Source organism: Oncorhynchus mykiss, chromosome 8 (genome assembly GCF_013265735.2).
Source record: "Oncorhynchus mykiss isolate Arlee chromosome 8, USDA_OmykA_1.1, whole genome shotgun sequence".
NCBI classification, from domain to species: domain Eukaryota; kingdom Metazoa; phylum Chordata; class Actinopteri; order Salmoniformes; family Salmonidae; genus Oncorhynchus; species Oncorhynchus mykiss.
Window position 1 is genome coordinate 62,127,622 of NC_048572.1, and position 24,791 is coordinate 62,152,412.

At 40.5% G+C, this 24,791-nt stretch overlaps 1 protein-coding gene across 1 annotated transcript in view; it reads right to left on the reverse strand.

Annotated features, from left to right (window-relative positions):
* The window catches only part of LOC110530303 (laminin subunit gamma-1), a 77,629-nt gene extending 59,625 nt beyond the window's left edge, over positions 1-18,004 (reverse strand). Inside the window, exon 1 of the mRNA XM_021613226.2 lies at positions 17,360-18,004. Within this exon, the coding sequence (XP_021468901.2) occupies positions 17,360-17,732 (373 nt within the window). The 5' untranslated portion in view covers positions 17,733-18,004. The remainder of the gene's footprint in view (positions 1-17,359) is intronic.
* Between the last annotated feature and the right edge of the window lie 6,787 nt (positions 18,005-24,791).

Sequence of the window (24,791 nt, forward strand, 5' to 3'; positions counted from 1 at the left end):
AGAAACAAAAAAAATAATGTTTTGAAGTTTTTAGAACATGTACAAAAGTTGGTTAATCAGAACTTTCAGAGACACAAAATGTGTCAACGCAGACACAGGACATGTTCCGCCTCTCATGTCTAACATTGTAAAAGTATTTTGTCCTTACACCTAACGCTATTAGATAAGAACGTAAACGGACCACTTAATAATCCCTGCTGTAGGGTTTAGAACAATGAGAGAGCACAGCATAATGAGCTTATTTGTTGTGTTACCTAGGGTACTAATTAGTATCACTTTGGCTTTTTAGTTAGCAATGTCGCAAGCGAGTCGTTCCACCTCGAAAAGCACAAGAAAGAGGATTGACACCGACCATTTCAGATTGTTCTGAAATCGTTTCTGTTGTTGGAAACATAAGACTAGCATTCCTGCAACACTATTTTGTTGAAATACAATCCGATTTTCACCCTCCTGATATTAATAGGTTCTGACCACTAGATGGTGTTATTCCTGCTATCAGTAAAAGTTTTCATACATTGTTAATAACTTTAATGACTAATTTATCTGAACAGGGGAGCAGGAAAAAAAACAGCACCAAATTCACTGAGAATACATTACATAAGATGAAGAAACACTCCTAGCCACAGCTCCATACTTCTTGTCAAACAGACAACACTTGTTGTGGAGGGACTGGCGTGGGGTGAAAGTGGGTGGCTTTTAACCACTTCTTTGGATTCCTCATGTCTTACACATTGTCTGAAAAAAATTATGGTCCAAATCAGATGTTAGGTACTATAATTATTGGATATTAAAATGCCCAATTTGGGTGCAATCAATTACCCTAATATCTCAGAGATGTATTATATTGCAACAAAATAATGTTTCCGGAATGTTTCTAACTACAGAAAACAACTTCAGCACAATCAGATGGTGGGTGTCATGGCTCACTGAAATGACATGGAATGACCCAAGTACAAGTTCTTGTTGGGGTAGTGGGGAAATTAAATATCATGGGCCAGCAGGACAGCGTCCTTATCTCTCATAAGGAGTGGAACATCCAGCCCTTCCTGAAGCACAGAGTGCAGAGGGAACTCAAACCAAAGCATTTGGCTGTTTCAGCGGAAACTCAGCCCTCTGCATTACAACAGAATAAAAATATTTTGAGAAGAGGGGTTATCTCCTATCCCGATGTCTACGTTGCCTAGCCTTGGAGGGGGGGTGGGGGGCAGCATGTGACAGTGCAGCAAGAGGTGGTGCTTTGATTTGGCAGTGCTAAGGACTGCCTCTAAACCTACCACTGGCTTTTTAATTAGCTCAGAGCAGCAAGAATGTTAAGTTTCAACTTCAAAGTAAACACTGATGAATGGACAGCAAACATAGGCTGTAGTTAAGCTTTTTAGGGAACCCCATCACAGGATGAATCTTGAGAATGTAAGGTCTCCAAAAAGAAAAGGTTTTGTCTTCAGGGGTGTGCATGAGAGACTTTTCCTATAAGATGGAAAGACAGGCAGGTAAATTAAAGTAACAAAGAGATCCAGGAGAGAAAGGGAGAAGGATTGGAGGGATAGAGGGGACGATATGGTCAGACGGGTAGGAATGACCAAACAAAAAGGCTAATCCAGCAAATGAAAAACCCCTGCCCCTTGTAAAAAAAAAAATAGTTTTGTGAGGTTGTAGGACTTTAGGAGGGGAAGGTGGGGAGCGGTCACCCATGCTTCAGATCTAAAGATAGGACTGTCATCGTCAGACTCTGGAAGGCCTTTGATAGAGAGAAGGTTTATTCAAAGAGTTCCAGGTTTAAACTGCCACTGGCAGAATACCTGATATGGCTACATTTTTTGCTTTAATAATGTGTCCTTGGAAAATTATTCCTGGTTGTCAATATTTAAAATAACTCAAGTTAGCCTGAGCAGTGATTTGCACACCAAGGGTGGTCATCAACTCAAATACAAGTGCATCTAACAGAAATCAAATAAGCCTAAAATCAAAAAGTTACAATTACTAATATTCAGGAACAGTTCAATTACTTGCACTAACAACATAGTAATACATAGCTAAAGCAAAGGCTAAGCAAGTCACAAATGCAGACTCCATGGTGTATGCCTACCTGAACCGTAGTCACTGTTCTGGCAGGCTACCACCTGGTACTCTACCCTGCACCTCAGAGACTGCTGCCTTATGACCATAGTCATTGAACACTTTGATTTTTTTATTCCCCTTTATTTAACTTGGCAAGTCAGTTAAGAACAAATTCTTATTTTCAACGGCGGCCTAGGAACAGTGGGTCAAACTGCCTTGTTCAGTGGCAGAACAACAGATTTTCACCTTATCAGCTCCAGGATTCGATCTTGCAAACTTTCGGTTACTAGTCCAATGCTCTAACCGGTAGGCTACATGCCACTGTTTACATACTGTTTCACACACTCTATATGTACAGTATATACTGTATTATAGTCATGGCTCATCCTATAAAACACTTTTATATTTAAAAGTTTGTAGATTGTGTGTACTTTTTTATTGCTAGGTATTACTGTACTGTTGGAGCTAGAAACACAAGCATTTCAATGCACCTGTGATAACATCTGCAAATCAGTGTGCGCAGCCAATAAACTTCTATATAACAACATGATATTTATGTTCAGTTTTAGGAAAGAGGCACACAATTCTGCCTAATGGACAGACAGAATTTACACTACTGCTACTGTGTTTATCATATATCCTGATGCCTAGTCACCTTACCCCTATACATATCTACCTCCATCACCAGTATGTTTGCACATTGTAAATATTGTATTGGAACTGACTCTGTATATAGCTTCTTACTTTCCCGAATTCTTCTTATTTCTCGTGTGTTTTTGTTCTACCGTATGTTATTTTTTTGTGCTACATTCATATCGATAACTGTATTGTTGGGTTTGGAGCTGGCAAAAAAGGCATTTCAGTGTACGAGACAAAACTTGAAAAGCCTACACTTGAATTTATGAAGACTGTCTAATTCATGTGAAATGAACTAGGAAATGAGACCGGAGTGTGGCTAAATGTAAGTTCTCAGCCACTGAAGTCAGGTGGTCCGTTGTACAAAGGCGGGAATGTCATAACAACGTGAAGAAATGGCCTTGTTGTTCCACAGGAAGAGCTCATGTTTGGCCAGGCAGGCAGACAAAGGAAGTTGCAGCAGGGAATCAGATTTTTGTACGCCGGAAATTCAAGTGACCTTTGGTGAACTGGACTCGAATACAGTATAACCAAATCATAATAAAAGAGTCTAAATAAATGTGTTATTATCGTTCAAATATACTACTCTTCTCTGGGATAAATCTAGGCAGCTTGGTAAGCGGCACACACAAAGCCTAGTCCTGTCTAATATGGATGGCGCCGGAAGAAATGGCCGCCATTTTACGGGCGCCTAACCAATTATGCTAATGTGTTTTTTTTCCCATGTTATTTGTTACTTACTTTGTAAATAATGTTTCTACCACCGTATCTCACGGCACAAAAAATGAGCTTCTGGATATCAGGACAGCGATCACTCACCTCGGATTAGACAAAGATTTTTCCTTGAACAAGCAGGAGGCACAGGATGTACTTCAGACACCCGACAAGGCCAAAATCCCAGACATTGGCAAGAGAAAGAGACGCAGGTATAGAGGACACAGGGCGGGGTGCCTTGTAAGGATACGCCAACGGCGAGTGGGAAATCTGCCCTCACTATCAGTATTACTTGCCAACGTACAATCATTGGACAATAAATTAGACGAGGTACGATCAAGAAAATAGAAGAGCACACTCCGGTTAAGACGAGAGGGGGGCAGTCTGTATATTTGTAAACAGCTGGTGCACGAAATCTAAGGAAGTCTCTAGATTTTGCTCACCTGAAGTAGAGTATCTCATGATAAGCTGTAGACAACTCTCTTGGCAAATAGTGTGTTCATCTATATTTTTCGTGGCTGTTTATTTACCACCACAGACGGATGCTGGCACTAAGACCGCACTGAGTCAGCTGTATAAGGAAATAAGCAAACAGGAAACCACTCACCCAGAGGTGGCACTCCTAGTGGCCGGCGACTTTAATGCAGGGAAATTTAAATCAGTTTTACAGAAATTCTATCAGCATGTTAAATGCGCAACCAGAGGGGGAAAAATCTAGATCACCTTCACTCCACACACAGAGACATGTACAAAGCTCTCTCTCCCCTCCATTTGGCAAATCTGACCATAATTCTATCCTCCTCATTCCTGATTACAAGCTAAAATTAAAGCAGTTAGCACCAGTGGCTCGGTCTATAAAAAAATGGTCAGATGAAGCAGATGCTAAACTACAGGACCGTTTTGCTAGCACAGAATGGAATATGTTCCGGGATTCTTCCAATGGCATTGAGGAGTACACCACATCAGTCTCCGGCTTCATCAATAAGTGCATCGAGGACGTCGTCCCCACAGTGACTGTACGTACATTCCTCAACCAGAAGCCATGGACTACAGGCAGCATTCGCACTGAGCTAAAGCGTAGAGCTGCTGCTATCAAGGTGCGGGACTCGGAAGCTTATTAAAAATCCTGCTATGCCCTCCAACGAACCATCAAAGAGGCAAAGCACCAATACAGGACTAAGATAAAATTGTACTACATCGGCTCTGACGCTTGTCAGATGTGGCAGGGCCTGCAAAGTATTACAAACTACAAAGGGAAGCACAGACGCGAGCTGCCCAGTGACACAAGCCAAACAGACGAGCTAAACCACTTCTATGCTCACGTCGAGGCAAGCAACACTGAAGTATGCATGAGAGCATCAGCTGTTCAGACGACTGTGTGATCACGCTCTCTGTAGCCGACGTGAGTAAGACCTTTAAACAGGTAAACATTCACAAGGCCACAGGGCCAGATGGATTACCAGGACATGAGTTCCGGGCATGTGCTGACCAACAGGCAGGGATCTTCACTGACATTTTTAACATGTCCCTGACTGAGTCTGTAATACCAACATGTTTCAAGCAGACCATCACACTGCCCTTTCCGACCTTGACAAAAGGAAAACCTACGTGAGAATGCTATTCATTGATTACAGCTCAGCGTTCAACACCATAGTGCCCTCAAAGCTCATCACTAAGCTAAGGACCCTGGGACTAAACACCTCCCTCTGCAACTTCCTGACCGGCCGCACCCAGGTGGTGAGGGTAGGTAGTAACAAATCTGCCACGCTGATCCTCAACACTGGAGCCCCTGAGGGGTGCGTGCTGTACCCTCCTATACTCCATGTTCACCCACAACGGCATGGCCAGGCACGACTCCAACACCATCATTAAGTTTGCAGATGACAACAGTGGTAGGCCTGATCAACAACAACGACAAGACAGCCTATAGGGAGGAGGTCAGAGACCTGGCCGTGTGGTGCCAGAATAACAACCTACCCCTCAACATAATCAAGACAAAGGAGATGATTGTGAACTACAGGAAAAGGAGGACCGAGCATGCCCCCACTCTCATCGACGGGGCTGTAGTGTAGCAGGTTGAGAGCTTCAAGTTCCTTGGTGTCCACATCTCCAACCAACTATCATGGTCCAAACACACCAAGACAGTCGTGAAGATGGCACGACAAAGCATAGTCCCTGTCAGGACACTAAAAAGATTTGGCATGGGTCCTCAGATCCAAAAAAGGTTCTACCGCTGCAACATCGAGAGCATCACTGCCTGGCACGGCAACTGCTCGGCCTCCAACCACAAGACACTACAGATGGTAGTGCTTATGGCCCAGTACATCACTGGGGCTAAGCTGCCTGCCATCCAGGACCTCTATACCAGGTGGTGTGAGAGAAAGGCCACCCCAGTCATAGACTGTTCTCTCTGCTATCGCATGTCAAGCAGTACCGGAGCGCCAAGTGTAGGACCAAAAGGCTTCTCAACAGCTTTTACCCCCAAACCATAAGACTCCTGAACAGGTGATCAAATGGCTACCCGGACTATTTGCATTGTGTCCCGCCACTCCCCACGCCAACCCTCTTATGCTGCTGCTACACTCTGTTTATCATCTATGCATAGTCACTTTAACTATACCTACATTTACATATTATCTCAAATAGCCCAACTAACCGGTGCCCAATGAACATTGATTCTGTACCGGTACCACCTGTATATAGCCTCGCTACTGTTATTTTCCACTGTCATTTTACTTATCAATTGTTTACCTAATACCTATTTTTTACTTTGAAATGTCACTGTTGGTTAGGGCCTGTAAGTAAGAATTTCACTGTATTTGGCGCACGTGACAAATAAACTTTGATTTGATACACAAAATATCAACTCGACACCTGTTGTAAATACCTAACATCTATGATTAAAAACAAACCAAAAAATAGTAACATTACATACATCACTAAAAGTGCCTATTCACTGTTACTTTGAGAACAACAGTTACAGTAAAAGCAACTATCATACTTGCAAGAAAATATTCCCCAGATACAGTACCTTCGGAGACTATTCAGACCCCTAGACTTTTTCCACTTTGTTACCCTACAGCCTTAAACTAAAATTGATTAAATATTTTTTTTTGCAGCCATCTACACACAATACACCATAACGACAAAGCAAAAACATTTGTAGCAATTTTAGCAAATTTCTGTAAAAAAAACAGAAATAACTTATTTACACAAATTTTCAGACCCTTTGCTATGAGACTCCAAATTGAGCTCAGGTGCATCCTGTTTCCAGTGATCATCCTTGAGATGTTTCAACAACTTGATTGGAGTCCACCTGTGGTAAATTCAATTGATTGGACATGATTTGGAAAGGCACATAATTGCCTATATAAGGTCCCACGGTTGACAGTGCATGTCAGAGCAAAAACAAAGCCATGAGGTCGAAGGAATTGTCCGTAGAGCTCCGAGTCAGGATTATGTCGAAAGCACAGATCTGGGGAAGGGTACCAAAAAATGTCTGCAGCATTGAAGGTCCCCAAGAACATAGTGGCTCCATTATTCTTGAACGGAAGAAGTTTGGTACCTCCAAGACTTTTCCTAGAGCTGTCCGCCCGGCCAAACTGAGCAATCGGGGGAGAAGGGCCTTGGTCAGGCAGGTGACCAAGAACCTGGTAGTCATTTTGACAGAGCTTCAGAGTTCCTCTGTGGAGATGGTTGTCCTTCTGGAAGGTTCTCCCATCTCTGCAGCACTCCACCAATCAGCCCTTTATGGTAGAGTGTAGAGGTCGACCGATTATGATTTTTCAACGCCAATACTGATTATTGGAGGACCAAAAGAAAGCCAAAACCGATTAAATCAGACGATTTTTATATATGTATAAATAAATACACACACACACACACACACACACACCTCTCTGGTCACCCCCAAATCCAATTCTACCTTTGGGCGCCTCGACTTCCATTTCTCTGCTGCCAATGACTGGAACGAACTACAAAAATCTCTGAAACTGGAAACACTTATCTCCCTCACTAACTTTAAGCACCAGCTGTCAGAACAGCTCACAGACTACTGCACCTCTACATATCCCATCTATAATTTAGCCCAAACAACTACCTCTTTCCCAACTGTATTTATTTATTTAGCTCCTTTGCACCTCATTATTTTTATTTATACTTTGCACATTCTTCCATTGCAAATCAACCATTCCAGTGTTTTACTTGCTATATTGTATTTACTTTGCCACCATGGCCTTTTTTTGCCTTTAACCTCCCTTATCTCACCTCACTTGCTCACATTGTATATAGACTTATTTTTCTACTGTATTATTGACTGTATGTTTGTTTTACTCCATGTGTAACTGTGTCGTTGTATGTGTCGAACTGCTTTGCTTTATCTTGGCCATCTTGTAAATGAGAACTTGTTCTCAACTTGCCTACCTGGTTAAATAAAGGTTAAATAAATAAATAAAAATACACACATTTGTAATAATAACAATTACAACAATACTGAATTTACAAAGAACACTTATTTTAACTTAAATAAAAATCTATTTATAGTCTCCAAAATAATGAAGCATGTTCAATTTGGTTGAAATAATGCAAAAACAAAGTGTTGGAGAAGAAAGTAAAAGTGCAATAGGTGCCATGTAAAAAAAGCTAACGTTTAAGTTCCTTGTTAAGAACATATGAAAGCTGGTGGTTCCTTTTAACATGAGTCGTCAATATTCCCAGTTTAGAAGTTTTAGGTTGTAGTTATTATAGGACTATTTCTCTCTATAGCATTTGTATTTCATATACCTTTGACTATTGGATGTTCTTATAGGCACTATAGTATTGCCAGCCTAATCTCGGGAGTTGCTTCAAGCATTGCGAAGAGCTGCTGGCAAACGCAGGAAAGTGCTGTTTGAATGAATGCTTACGAGCCGGCTGCTGCCTACCACCTCTCAGACTGCTCTATCAAATCAGACTTAATTTAAATATAATAACACACAGAAATACGTGCCTTAGGTCATAATTATGGTCCAAACAAAGTGTTTATTCTTTCAGTGAAATACGGAACCGTTCTGTATTTTATCTAACAGGTAGCATCCATAAGTCTAAATATTGCAGTTACATTGCACAACCTTCAATGTCATAATTACGTAAAATTCTGGCAAATTAATTACGGTCTTTGTTAGTAAGAAACGGTCTTCACACAGTTCGCAACGAGCCAGGCGGCCCAAACTGCTACATATACCCTGACTCCGCTTGCACAGAACGCAAGAGAAGTGACACAATTTCCCTCATTAATAATGCCTGCTAACATTAATTTATTTTAACTAAATATGCAGGTTTAAAAATATATACTTGTGTATTGATTTTAAGAAAGGCATTAAAGTTTATGGTTAAGTACATGGGTGCAATGACAGTGCTTTTTTTGTGAATGCGCTTCTTAAAATCATCACCCGTCACCCGGCGAAGTAGGCTGTGATTCGATGATAAATTAACAGGCACTGCATTGATTATTTGCCACGCAGGACAAGCTGGTCAAACTAGTAATATCATCAACCATGTGTAGTTAACTAGTGATTATGTTAAGATATATTGTAAAAAAAACCAATCAAAGTTTAATGCTAGCTAGCAGCTTACCTTGGCTCCTTGCTGCACTCGCTAAACGGGTGGTCAGCCTGCCGCAGAGTCTCCTCATGGAGTGCAATGTAATCGGCGTCCAAAAATGCAGATTACTGATTGTTATGAATACTAGAGGTCGACCGATTTAAAGTTGAGTGGACAGACAGAAGCCACACCTCAGTAAAAGACATGACAGCCCGCTTGGAGTTTGCCAAATGGCACCTAAAGACTCTCAAACCATGAGAAATGACATTATTTGGCTTGAACGCCAAGCGTCACATCTGGAGGAAACCTAGCACCATCCCTACGGTGAAGCATGGTGGTGGCAGCATCATGCTGTGAGGATGTTTTTCAGAGGTAGTAACTGGGAGACTAGTCAGGATGGAGGAAATGATGAACGGAGCAAAGTACAGAGTGATCGTTGATGAAAACTTGCTCCAGAGCGCTCAGGACCGCAGACTGGGGCGAAGGTTCACCTTCCAACAGGACAACGACCCTAAACAGAGCCAAGACAAAGCAGGAGTGGCTTTGGGACAAGTCTCTGAATGTCCTTGAGTGGCCCAGCCAGAGCCCAGACTTGAACATCTCTGGAGAGACCTGAAAATAGCTTTGCAGCATAGCTCCCCATCCAACCTGACAGAGCTTGAGAGGATCTACAGAGAAGAATGGGATAAACTCCCCAAATACAGGTGTGACAACTTGTAGTGTCATACCCAAGAATAATTGATGCTGTAATCACTGCCAAAGGTGCTTCAACAAAGTACTGAGTAAAGTGTCAATTCTTATAGAAATGTGATATTCCAGTTTTTTATAAATTTGCAAACATTTCTAAAAACCTGTTTTTGCTTTGTCATTATTGGGTAGTGTGTAGATTGATGGGGGGGGGGGAGATGTAATAAACTTTAGAATAAGGCTGTAATGTAATGAAATGTGGAAAAAGTCAAGGAGTCTGGAATACTTTCCAAAGGCACTGTATTCCCCATGTTAATTACCAGCTATTTACATTCTATTGCATTTTTTTTGCCTCTGCTGTGTTTGAAGAAAAAAAAAAGTGGTGAAATACCATATGAACCTGACTGTCACATGAATCCTCCACTTGCATGTGAAAACAGCTGTACTTAGACTGGTCATTTAATGGGTAATAGCAGCAGGATCAGTTACTCACTATAATACCTCCATGCAGTTCTTCGAAGTCTCTGAACCATTTGTGGAAAATAAGACACTAATTTCTGATGTTAGATGTAAAAATAAAAAAAATGTTTTAAAAAGAATGTAAAAATACATTTTACGGGTGTATTCAACATCCTCTCTATAAACATGTGTCCTGTGGCTGAAAAAAATGTCTGGGTGAGACCCTAAAGTCAAATAGGACATTTCTTCACATTTCAAAATATTCTCCCCCACGATAAAAATCGGGAAAGGGACTGTGGATTTGTTTCTGTTCGGTCGTCAAATGTGATCTCAAACAGTTCTGGGCTTATTTTGATGAAACTTGGGTGAATGATGAGTCTTGCCAGAGAGATCCTGTATTTACAAAATAACAGATTGGCCCAAAGCAGGAGCTATAGTAATTAACTGAAATATGTTGGTCACACGTGATCTCAATTGGCCCAAGGGGGGGGGGGGGGGGGGGGGGGGCCTGCATCATTTGTAGTGGACAAACTGTTTACTGTTGCCTTGTTTTATAAGTCACAATACAATATAGGCCTACTGAAAACTGTATACAGAGGGGAAATGGGTAACAGTGAGTGCAATCCTTTCAGCTCTTCAAATTCACCTCATGGTCCATCTTATTGCAAAACAACATTCAACTGATTAAAACAAACCTGTGCACATACACCCACAGAGCTTCATTACTGGGATATGTACAGTAGATTGGGTTATTCAGACACACACGTTTGTGATCAACAGAAAAACCTAGAGCAGAGATCATCAACTACACTGCATGAAGAACATATATAATATTTCACTAAAATAATAATTTCAAACCTTGCTTACATTTGTATACAATCACATATCTCTATTGTGCGTGGGAATACTTTGGAACATATTTCCAAAAATAAAATAATTTGGAGCTGATTTGCTGGTGTTTTTAAAGTTTATTTTTGTTATTGTTTTTTTGGGTCAGAAAACATGGGGGGGGGGTCAAATAAATAAAATAAAAAATTGAAAATCAACCGTGGGATGCCAGTTGAGGAACCCTGACCTAGGGCGTTAGAAATACAAGGTTCCCACGCTGAGATCATTCCTTCACCGGCAAAACAATAGGTTCTAACCAGGATGACGTCTCGTCCCCACTGCACTTTCAGATTGGTATAATTTGCAACAGCTGGCCTATCTTGACTGTCTTTCATAGCGTTTGGGAAAGCCTATAAAAGAACATGACTAGAGTCCACAGGGGCCAGAGAAATACTCCTCCTGGCTTTCCCACACTGCTGTGCACCATCTCATCTCTGGGACAGACGAACCGCTTCCTGTGTGCTAGCGACCAAAGCTATAGCCATTAACCCCCTCCCAGATCACAGGAGAGTGCAAGAACAGGATTCACATACTGAGAAAGACATATATTACATTTGAATATATATATACCCCTTTGTTTTGTTAATGTGATAAGTTATGGTGGAGAGTTTTTCCATATCCTGATACTGAATGCTTTCAGATGGATGTAGGCCTACACAGGACATAACATACAAAGAGTTGAAGCACAACTTCAGTAGCAAAAGATTTGGTCAGTACCTGTACATTGAAAGCAATCTTGTACAGCATTAACCTATGAAGAACACAAGAATGTATGCCTTTTTTTTTAAACGTGCCACAATCACACCAAAGTCACTATCTTGGGTCAATAAGGTACTTTATGATTGTTATGTGGACAATAGGCAGAACTATTCATATCCTGCAGGTGTTCACTACACGTTCATAAGAGTACAGCATTGTTAAAAGATTGTTCAGTTTGCCCTGTTTGTTTCACTTTACTACACTATGGTGTTGCCTCTTGGAATAATAGTTGTAACCAACCTTGGCAACCATGTGTGCACTGTTAATAGCCTAAGCAGGGCGAGTGCATGCTATTTAGGAAAATGCTTCCCATTTAAGGACCTTAAGAAATGCCTTTAAAAAAAAGTACATTTGAAACAACAACCTCAAGGGGACGTCTCCCTCATTGTTCACATTCTTTATAGACACTGACATTTCAGGGAATAGATGAAGAAAATTCCACATCATGAATATTAATCTCTCTTTAACATTTAGGGTAAACTGGGGAACAGAATTTGTTAACATGAACACTCCTGAACTTGCAAATCAGAAATGTGAGACCAGCCTCCTTATTTCTATAGCGTCATCATCATGTATTTGAGGGCTAGGCATTCAAGAGTGGAGGACACTACTAGAAAGCCTGTCGAGTTCAATTTGAACATCTGCCTATTTGCTACATAACAGATCGTTACATCTTTTCTCCTTTTTATACTGAATAAAAATATAAATTCAACCATTTAAGATTTTACTGAGTTACAGTTTATACAAGGAAATCAGTCAATTGAAATAAGTTTCATTAGTCCATAATCTATGGATTTCACATGACTGGGAGTACATTTATGCATCAGTTGGTCACAGATACCTTAAAAAGGGTAGGGGTGTGGATCAGAAAACCAGTCAGTGTCTGGTGTGACCATCACTTGCTTCATGCAGTGTGACACATCTCCTTCACATGCTGTCGATCGTGGCCTGTGGAATGTGGTCCCACTCCTCTTTAATGGCTGTGCTGGATATTGGCGGGAACTGAAACACGCTGTCGTACACGTCGATCCAGAGCATCACAAACATGCTCAATGGGTGACATGGCTGGTGAGTATGCAGGTTATGGAAGAACTAGGACATTTTCAGCTTCCAGAAATTGCGTACAGATCCTTGCATTATCATGCTGAAACATGAGGTGACGGCAGCAGATGACTGACATGACAATGGGCCTCAGGATCTCATCACGTTATATCTGTGCATTCATATTGCAATTGATAAAATGCAATTGTATTCGTCGGCTCATACTATAATCCCATGGGGCATTCTGTTCATAACTTTAACATCAGCAAAAGGCTCACCCACACGCCATACACGTGGTCCGCGGTTGTGAGGCCGGTTGGACATACTGCCAAATTCTTTAAAACAACAGTGGCCTATGGTAGAGAAATGAACATTCAATTATCTGGCAACAGCTCTTGTGGACATTCAGTCAGCATGCTAATTGCACGCTGCCTCAAAACTTGAGACATCTGTAGCATTGTTTTGTGTAGCCTTGTGCTGTGTGACAAACTGCACATTTTAGAGTGGCCATATACTGACCCCAGCACAAAGTGCACCTGGGTCATGATCATGCTTTTTAATCAGTTTCTTGATATGCCACACCTGTCAGGTGGATGGATTATCTTGGCAAAGGAGAAAAGCTCATTAACAGGGATGTAAACAAATTAGTTCACAATATTTTAGAGAAATAAGCTTTTTGTTCATATGGAAAATTTCAGTGATCTTTTATTTTAGCTCATGAAACATGGGAGCAAAACTTTACATGTTGCTCTCTTACTGCTGCTCTCTTACTTCTTTCCTAATTCTACCTCTACCTGCTACCAGCCCCATATCTTCAACCTCTAGTTAAATGTCTGGTGTGTTATCAAGTCGGGACATGCCTTCTTCCTGCCCAAACTAGCCCTTCAAAGGCATATAGACATGCAAGTCATCAAAGCCTTGAATAGATAAAAACAAAAGCTTAAATCTTAACAAAAATCTGGTAATTTAACCTGTGCTTTTATCTTAAGTGACTTACCATTAACACACATACAGTGGGGCAAAAAAGTATTTAGTCAGCCACCAATTGTGCAAGTTCTCCCACTTAAAAAGATGAGAGAGGCCTGTAATTTTCATCATAGGTACACTTCAACTATGATAGACAGAATTAGAAAAAAAATCCAGAAAATCACATTGTAGGATTTTTTATGAATTTATTTGCAAATTATGGTAGAAAATAAGTATTTGGTCAATAACAAAAGTTTCTCAATACTTTGTTAGGAGGTTTTCACTCAAAATCTCACGATACATGGCCCCATTCATTCTTTCCTTTACACGGAGCAGTCGTCCTGGTCCCTTTGCAGAAAAACAGCCCCAAAGCATGATGTTTCCACCCCCATGCTTCACAGTAGGTATGGTGTTCTTTGGATGCAACTTAGCATTCTTTATCCTCTAAACACGACGAGTTGAGTTTTTACCAAAAAGTTATATTTTGGTTTCATCTGACTATATGACATTCTCCCAATCTTCTTCTGCATCATCCAAATGCTCTCTAGCAAACTTCAGACGGGCCTGGACATGTACTGGCTTAAGCAGGGGGACACGTCTGGCACTGCAGGATTTGAGTCCCTGGCGGCGTAGTGTGTTACTTTGGTCCCAGCTCTCTGCAGGTCATTCACTAGGTCCCCCTGTGTGGTTCTGGGATTTTTGCTCACCGTTCTTGTGATCATTTTGACCCCACGGGGTGAGATCTTGCGTGGAGCCCCAGATCGAGGGAGATTATCAGTGGTCTTGTATGTCTTCCATTTCCTAATAATTGCTCCCACAGTTGATTTCTTCAAACCAAGCTGCTTACCTATTGCAGATTCAGTCTTCCCAGCCTGGTGCAGGTCTACAATTTTGTTTCTGGTGTCCTTTGACAGCTCTTTGGTCTTGGCCATAGTTGAGTTTGGAGTGTGACTGTTTGAGGTTGTGGACAGGTGTCTTTTATACTGATAACAAGTTCAAACGAGTGGAGGACAGAGGAGCCTCTTAAAGAAGAAGTTACAGGTCTGTGAGAGCCAGAAATCTTGCTTGTTTGTAGGTGACCAAATACTTATTTTCCACCATAATTTGCAAATAAATTCATAAAAAATCCTACAATGTGATTTTCTGGATTTTTTTCTCATTTCATCTGTCATAGTTTAAGTGTACCTATGATGAAAATTACAGGCCTCTCATCTTTTTAAGTGGGAGAACTTGCACAATTGGTGGCTGACTAAATACTTTTTTGCCCCACTGTACATTCAGCCTATGTGGAAATTAAACCACAAACTGCTTGAAGTTGCTGGTATTGTGGTTGAACCAATTGAGCCACCTGGACCAATTATTCTCTGGAGAATAAGATCAAACGCATGCCTACACAAGCGTAATTGTGAATTAAAAGATTGTTTTGACTTCAAGTCAACTAGCTACAACCAAACTTGGAGTGAAGTCAATGTTTCCTTCAAACAAAGGTTGGCAAACAAAATGTTAACAGAGGGCTGCCTAACTTAAAGAGAGGAAGACAGGCCAGCCACCTCTGCCATTGTGGCTTTGAGTGGCTGACAAGCAGAATAGATGCAAGAGCATTCTTTCCCATTCCCTCAGAATCACCTCCTCCACAATATGATTTTGCTTGGTTGGCAGAAATTCAGTTATTTGCGTAATGTGAACAATCTAATCAGTGAACTCATGACTATAGAGTGATAATGGGAAACAAGCAGAGGTCACTTCATGCCAAGAGTGCCAGCCTTGAGGGCTCTTGTGAGGTAATGTATTAATAGGACTAAGTCAAAAATAAAATTATATTAAAAGCTCAATGTTGCCAACAAATCAATGCAGGAAATATGTTGAGGGAATATGATTGTACAGAAATGTTTCACTTTTTCCCCCCACATACTGCTTCACGTTTATTAATATCAACAACTTAATACGCTTGAAATGCATGTTAGATAACAGTAGTGTCCTTGTCATTTCTAGCAAGCATACTAATAATATATCAGTAAGACAGTATCAACAATCCTAAATGTTAGGGCTCATTGAACCAGGAGTTTAGGTAACACCAATAGTCAATAGGAATTGTAATCTTGAGTGCTTCTTCACAAAGGGAACAGTGACATTTTACAGAGCTTAATCTAATCTCCCTCTTTGTGCATCAAATAGATACTACTATCACACGGAACAGAGCAAAAAAAAATGTCTTTAAAACAAATTCAAATACTACATTTAATTGTTGGACATAAACGTCTAAAAACACCAGCAAATCAACTCCAAGGGATTAGAATTTTGAAAAATCTGTTTAAAAGTATCCCCACACATTAGAGAGAGATGTGTGATTGTATACAAACAGAAGCAATGTTTGAAATTATGTTTTAGTTTAATATTATATCTGTTTAGGATTCATGTGGACAATTTTCACTCTGAAAATGATTTGTAATTGATCATCCACAAAAAAAATTGCGGCTGAATCTAGTTGTTAAATCTCTGGCCTTGTGGTGTATTTATACTGAAGTGTATTGTGCTTGGACTGTGGAACGTGTCGTCAGACAAAACAATACGTTGTTTAAAAACTATTTTTTAAAGTTAAGAATAATTGTAATTAACTAGACAAAGTGCAGTTTACACCAACGTTGTGTCCACTTATAAAATAGGCGACTACAACCTCCACCAGTTTATCAAAGTTTGCTACCTTCGGTTACAAAGACGCTACAACGAGACCTATGACTAAACCGCTCAGGAATGTCTGAGTCGTGTTGGGTTTACAGACAAAAACATTACTCATAAATATCTTATGTAAAGTTTATCTTCTGAAATAATCAATGGAAAAGCCTTCGAATATTCCCTTTCTAATCATAAACCCGAATCAGTTTTTTTTCTCAGTACATTGGCTTGAAACGTTAAATGGGTCTTCTCCACAACATGATGTGACCCCCACTCAATAAACTTATGTCTGGCTTCATCGTGCATTCACCTGGCATGCATTACAAAATCCCTACAATACTCATTATACACAGATAGAGCTAGAGAAACACCCCATCTTCTAAGTCAAGGCTAGAACTTTTAGCTGTGAAACTAACTTTTGGCGCGGCAGTTTGCGCAAATCACGTTGTACGAAAGCAGAACTAAATATCAGAAATATATTTCTCTGTCTAAATGTAAGGCACCGAGCGCATGATCACTACTTAAAAAAATTCTGAACAGGCAAATATGTATTTTATGAATAAATTAGTAACTTTCATAACTGTCTCATGCCTACCACAAAAATCTAAGCAGTCAGAGCGATTGCCAGAAACATATATATATACACAATATTTGAAACATTGTTGCAAATCTCAGCTCGTCAGCTAGGATTTGTTTTCAAATTGCAATTTTGTAACATAAACTAGATTATGTTCGTGGTTTATGATTGACAGTGACTTGTTTCAAAATCAATCTCTTCTCAGACTTAAATCCCCACCACCTAATCGGAATGCAGATGAGATGGTGAATTGTGCTGTTATGGTAGCATTTTATTATGCATTTTTTTCATGTGTTTTAAACATAATCAAACAACACTTACCAAGATGAAGAGTTAGATTGATTGAGTTTGGATACTGGATGCCCGCTAACATAGTCTGACTTTGCCACCAGGTGGTGTCCTGTTGATTGTTGTAATCGGTGAGGTACACAGCACTGTGATGTTGTCTCCGATCCCTGGCATCGCAGATGTGGCACGACTTGGTGACCCCCGTAACGCCGGTTTGTACACAGTATTCTTCTGGGGGAGAGCCACAAGTATTGGTAGCTACCACAGTGACATTGAAAGCAGCGTTGACAAACTCTGGCATGCATCGCTGAGGCCGACTCGAATCATCAGTGCATTCATCCATAGCACTGTGGCTACATATAGCCAAACAGGTCAATGAAAACACAACTTGAATAAACCAACGCATTCTCAGCACGTCTAAAACAAAAGTTCAAAACTTTAGCTACAGCTACACGAATCCCTCTACACCTTCTAACTTTTATATTTATAAAACAAGTAAAACCATGCGTTAAACTCTTTCAATATCTTGTCTTTTACAAATGAGTTTATTTTTTTTTTCGAATTCTCCTCCTTGCACTCGCGCACCCTTCTTTCTGTTTCCCAGACTCCCACGGTTTCAGTGCTTTGTGTCCACCGCCATAGAGAAACTTCAGAAGGAAAAAAAACTATATCCGACTACACCCTAGCAGCTACTGCGCAAGTCACGAAAAAAACTACGTTGACTTCCGTATGGAGGATGCTTTGATGAGGTACGAATGGTTGCGGCCCAGAGGATGGACAGAAGTGGGCGTGACACCATACAATTATTATAGACACCCCTCTGTTTTAGTTTTGCACCCTTGACTGTGGTAATAGTCTGCCAGAAACGCAAAGCCGAACAGAAATGGAAACATGTCAAAACAGCACAATAGACAAACAAAACGTTTTTCAATGCCTTGTAGTGGGTACGATTATTTCTTTGTTGTGACTAAAATGTCAACCAGTGGCGAAATCCCCTAACAATGATCTCAAACTGTGTTAATAATACAAAATAAAATTAAACACAGACTACCCTTTGCTAATCAGGAAACTGTTGGGTATGTTGTGGTGGACTGTCATTACAATTGCTTTACAGACCCTGGTAAATTATAATTATTAAAATTGTAATTATGCCTCAACTTTGAATTCTTAAAAATCTAAGCCATGGTGGGGGGGATTTAGCTATTTGATTTCGAATTTTAGGTACAAAAAAATAAAATCATTTGATCAAATATTGAATTTGGCCTTGAATAACATGTTCATAAATGGCAAAATAGACAGTAAAAAAATGAATGATAAGAAACAAGGTTTTGAAGTGCATGTCCTATATCTAGGATATAAGAATGCTCAGGAAATGTTTATTTTTAAACATATTTAACCCCTATTTTGGGTAGGCACAACACAACCATACTTCTATAAATGTTTTGAAAACCGGTACTGGTTACCTTCAGATGAGTCCCATGACACGTGTGGGGGTCTTGAGCAAAACAGAGAACAACATTATGTTTGTCAGAATCTCCCCTTTCCACAGTGGGGTCACATTAGCTTGTAGCCCAAACGGTTCGGACGCTACAAATCAACAGTACCGACCTCTGACGAGTCCCCTGACACTTGTGGGAGACGACCATCGTGTTCGTGAGAGTCTCCCCTTTCCATAGAGTGGCATAATAGATGTCGGTCAAACCTTTTGGACGCTGCAGACGTTTTCATGAGAACATTTTTGGGATGTCCCATGGTCTGACAAACGCCCATTACACTTTTCACCGCAGATGAGGAAATACAGCAAACTGCAACATAGGCAGATGTGGTGGATAGAGATACATCAAATGCAAAAAAAACAACAGATATTTCTAGCTAAAACAGACAGATTTTTAAGGGATTTGTTATCATGTTACTTACAGTTGAAGTCAGAAGTTTACATACACTTAGGTTGGAGTCATTAAAACTCGTTTTTCAACCACTCCCAAAATTTCTTGTTGACAAACTATAGTTTTGGCAAGTCGGTTAGGACATCTACTTTGTGCATGACACAAGTAATTTTTCCAACAATTGTTTACAGACAGATTATTTCACTTATAACTCACTGTATCACAAGTCCAGTGGGTCAGAAGTGTACATATACTAAGTTTGACTGTGTCTTTAAACAGCTTGGAAAATTCCAGAAAAATATATAATGGTTTTAGAAGCTTCTAATAGGCTAATTGACATAATTTGAGTCAATAGGAAGTGTACCTGTGGATGTATTTCAAGGCCTACCTTCAAACTCAGTGCCTCTTTGCTTGACATCATGGGAAAATCAAAAGAAAGCCAAGAACTCAGAAAAAAAAGTTGTAGACCTCCACAAGTCTGGTTCATCCTTGGGAGCAATTTCCAAATGCCTGAAGGTACTACATTCATCTGTACAAACAATAGTATGCAAGTATAAACACCATGTGACCACGCAGCCATCATACCGCTCAGGAAGGAGACGTGTTCTGTCTCTTAGAGATGAACGTACTTTGGTGCGAAAAGTGCAAATCAATCCCAAAACAACAACAAAGGACCTTGTGAAGATGCTGGAGGAAACGGGTACAAAAGTATCTATATCCAGAGTAAAACGAGTCCTATATCGACATAACCTGAAAGGCCGCTCAGCAAGGAAGAAGCCACTGCTCCAAAACCGCCATAAAAAAGCCAGACCACGGTTTGCAACTGCACATGGGGACAAATGTCATACTTTTTGGAGAACTGTCCTCTGGTCTGATGAAACACAAATAGAACTGTTTGGCCATAATGACCATCATTATGTTTGGAGGAAAAGGGGGGGGGGGGGGGGGGGGGGGGGGTGCAAGCCGAAGAACTGTCACGCGGGACTAGGTGGGTGAAGGAATCAGACGCAGAGAGTTCCACTGGGGAAAAGTGCTCTTTACTTCGGCACACAAAATGATAAGCCCAACAATACAGGGCGCGGACAACAATGTGACAACCCAGAAAACACAGGGTGCCAAGTTTAAAAAATAAATCCACCTCTACCTAAAACGCACACACGTAACATAAAGACAATCCCGCACAAAACAAGGGCGTGTCCACCTACTAAAAATAGGGAAGCTCATTAAACCAAACAACAGAAACACAGGTGAAACTAATAAGACAAAACAAACAGACAAACAAAAAAGGGATCGGTGGCGGCTAGTAGGACATGACGACGACCGCCGAGCACCACCCGAACAGGCAGGGGAGCCAACTTCGGCGGAAGTCGTGACAAGAACACCATCCCAACCGTGAAACATGGGGGTGGCAGCATCATGTTGTGGGGGTGCAGTGCTGCAGGAGGGACTGGTGCACTTCACAAAATAGATAGCATCATGAGGTTGGAAAATTGTGGATATATTGAAGCAACATCTCAAGACATCAGTCAGGAAGTTAAAGCTTGGTCGTAAATGGGTCTTCCAAATGGACAATGACCCCAAGCCTACTTCCAAAGTTGTGGCAAAATGGCTTAAGGACAACAAAGTCAAGGTATTCGAGTGGTCATCACAAACCCTGACCTCAATCCCATAGAAAATTGTGGGCAGAACTGAAAAAGCGTGTGCGAGCAAGGAGGCCTACAAACCTGACTCAGTTACACCAGCTCTGTCAGGAGGAATGGGCCAAAATTCACCCAACCTATTGTGGGAAAATTGTGGAAGGATACCCGCAACGTTTGACCCAAGATAAACCATTTAAAGGCAATGCTACCAAATACTAATTGAGTAAATGTAAACTTCTGACCCACTGGGAATGTGATGAAAGAAATAAAAGCTGAACTATATCATTCTCTCTACTATTATTCTAACATTTCACATTCTTAAAATAAAGTGGTGATCCTAACTGACCTAAAACAGGGAATTTTTACTTGGATTAAATGTCAGGAATTGTGAAAAACTGAGTTCTAATGTATTTGGTTAAGGTGTATGTAAATTTCCGACTTCAACTGTAGATTGACGCATCGGTGCTTCAATCGACTCTAGGGAGTTTTAACTAAATGCAATCTATTAGCGTCTAAAATGTAAGTAGGTACAGTACTAGTCATTCCAGGGTTTTTCTTTATTTTTACTATTTTCTACATTGTAGAATAATAGTGAAGACGTCAAAACTATGAAATAACACATATGGAATCATTTAGTAACCCAAAAAGTGTTCTTCAGATTCTTCAAAGTAGCCACCCTTTGCCTTGACAGATTTGCACACTCTTGGCATTCTCTCAAACTGAGATTGGACTGCATGTGAAAACATCTTTGGCAGTGTGAAGCAGAGGAAAAAACTAAATCCAGAGCTGCACATTAAAACCTACATTTGTGATTGAAACCAATCGAAGTCTAGTAAAGAAATCCCATAAGCTCGAGCTAAACAGGAAGGTTGTTGTCCTGCCTAAGTAATGGAAGGGGAAAACCGAACCAAAAGTAATTTTGCTGTGATGTAGGGTCAGGGAGCAAGGTTAAATATACTCTGCTCGGCAAGAGTCTGGTATGACATACCAAGAATAGAAGTTTGGATGTAGTCACCAGTACTTTAGGTAGTTGTACCACCACAGTGTACAATTTCACTATGGCTATCAGATGGAGACTAGAAATTTAATGGGGTATGCGTATGCTATATTTCAACACCCTGTGACCCCTGTCTAACTCAGAATACAGCAATGTGAAAATCTATTATGTCAAATGATGTTGACGTTGTTCCTGATATTTTATGAAAATAAGATACACTGAAATATGAATTAAAGTTGCAATTTCTGTCACATACATTAAGCACTGCACAACACAACACAATGATCGTCAATTTACATAATCACAACTTTAGTCAACGCCAAAAGTTATAATTGATGCTCTTATTGCTCTGGGTAATCAAAAGACCTCCCAAGCTACATTTACAGTCAATTACACAGCAATATGAACACATTAAATCAATCAAACGGTTCACTGTAGTTGAGTAAGTGATGGGTTTAGTTTGGAACTCAAGTAGTTTGGGGTACTGAGAGTTCCCTTTTTTTCACTGTTGCATGGCCCTCTACTATTCTTTCATTAAATGCTGACTAATTATATAACTTCTAAAAGTAGCCTGCCTATAAGTTGCATGATCAACCAATGAAACAAAGTAGCCTGGAAAGTGTTACATTAGCTATTGAGAGTGCCATTTATTTATGCTCCAGCACTGATTGCAAACTAGGCTATCATGATGTCAATATAAATATAAAAGAAGAGCGTGAGTCATTTAAAATCTGTTGTTGGAGAGGTTCACTCAATGTGTATTATGGCTACTAGTGTAACGGATGTGAAACGCTAGCTTAGTTAGCGGTGGTTCGCGCTAAATAGTGTTGCAATCGGTGACGTCACTTGCTCTGAGACCTTGAAGTAGCAGTTCTCCTTGCTCTGCAAGGGCCTCGGCTTTTGTGGAGCGAAGGGTAACGATGCTTCGAGGGTGACTGTTATTGATGTGTGCAGAGGGTCCCTGGTTCGCGCCCGGGCGAGGGGAAGTCTGTTACACTAGCAAAAATAATTTGGGGCTTTTTCAATTTATTATAAGCCACGGAGTTTGAGTCCTGGATGCTGATTGATACTCCTTTCTGATTGACTTGATGGGCATTCTAGAGCGTGCGTTATTCCCCTATAATGCACAGTATATTTCCACGGTATTATTCAATGGCTGTAGTTCATTTTTACATGTTTTGTCTGAGCTGCTTTTGAAAGCAAAAGTCTAATTGAAAACAGCTAGGACTAATGGTTTGGTTAGCTAAACTAGCAAGTATGTTTGTTTGTTTACCACCGCAACTACTGTAGCTATCTAGCTAGTAAACTTGTCAGCTAGTCACTTTAGTGGATGTTGAACACATTTCTACCAGCAAATGAACACATTTCTAGTGGCAAATGTGTTAAATTATTGCCATGGTATAAAAGATACCACACCTCCTCAGGCATTATTGCTTAAATATACCCTGTTTTTCAAGGTGAAAATAGACAACAGTGTTAAAGGGTGCACAGGCTGTTGTTCTTTTTATTTTATTTATTTGAACCTTTATTTAACTAGGCAAGTCAGTTAAGAACAAATTCTTATTTACAATGATGGCCTAACCCTAACGACACTGGGCCAATTGTGCGTCACCTATGGGACTCCCAATTAGGGGCGGTTGTGATACATCCTGGAATCAAACCAGGGTCTGTAGTGATGCATCTAGCACTGAGATGCAGTGCCTTAGACCGCTGCGCCACTCGGGAGCCCCAGCCCAGTAAACAATCCTGGTTCAATAGAATCTCAGATGTTAGTATTGGTTGGAACTTAAACTTGCACACCCAGTGGGTCCCCAGGAATGAAGAACATTGTTACTATCTAGCTGCACTTACAGTGGGGCAAAAAAGTATTTAGTCAGCCACCAATTGTGCAAGTTCTCCCACCTAAAAAGATGAGAGGCCTGTAATTTTCATCATAGGTACACTTCAACTATGACAGAGAAAATGAGAACAAAAATTCAGAAAATCACATTGTAGGATTTTTTATGAATTTATTTGCAAATTATGGTGGAAAATAAGTATTGGGGCTTGCAGATGTGACAGAAGCCTGTGATCTTGGTTGGATGACCTTGCCATCACAATCTAGCAAGATGGCGAGTTAGCTAGCTAAATATATTTAGCAAACCATTTAAGATCAGATATACAATCTCTCTCAAAAGTGAAAACAAACTAGACTCTAGAGGGAAAATTGCTATTGATTTACCGTGATACCTCCTGGCTGGTTGGCTGGCTTCATCAACTTATTCTGTTCTTTGAGTATTTTGTAATGGTGCATGCTACTTTCTGCTACTAGCCTGTGAACCGTTTGGAGCTAATATTTTCAAAACCTCAACCAACCCAGGCTCGTGGGGCCGGGCCAAGCTTAGTTTTTTAAGCAAAAGTCCTTTTTGAACAGAAGACATTGATAGCCAGTCAGTCGCTCTAATTACAGTGCCTTGCGAAAGTATTCGGCCCCCTTGAACTTTGCGACCTTTTGCCACATTTCAGGCTTCAAACATAAAGATATAAAACTGTATTTTTTTTGTGAAGAATCAACAACAAGTGGGACACAATCATGAAGTGGAACGACATTTATTGGATATTTCAAACTTTTTTAACAAATCAAAATCTGAAAAATTGGGCGTGCAAACTTATTCAGCCCCCTTAAGTTAATACTTTGTAGCGCCACCTTTTGCTGCGATTACAGCTGTAAGTCGCTTGGGGTATGTCTCTATCAGTTTTGCACATCGAGAGACTGAAATGTTTTCCCATTCCTCCTTGCAAAACTGCTCGAGCTCAGTGAGGTTGGATGGAGAGCATTTGTGAACAGCAGTTTTCAGTTCTTTCCACAGATCTCGATTGGATTAAGGTCTGGACTTTGACTTGGCCATTCTAACACCTGGATATGTTTATTTTTGAACCATTCCATTGTAGATTTTGCTTTA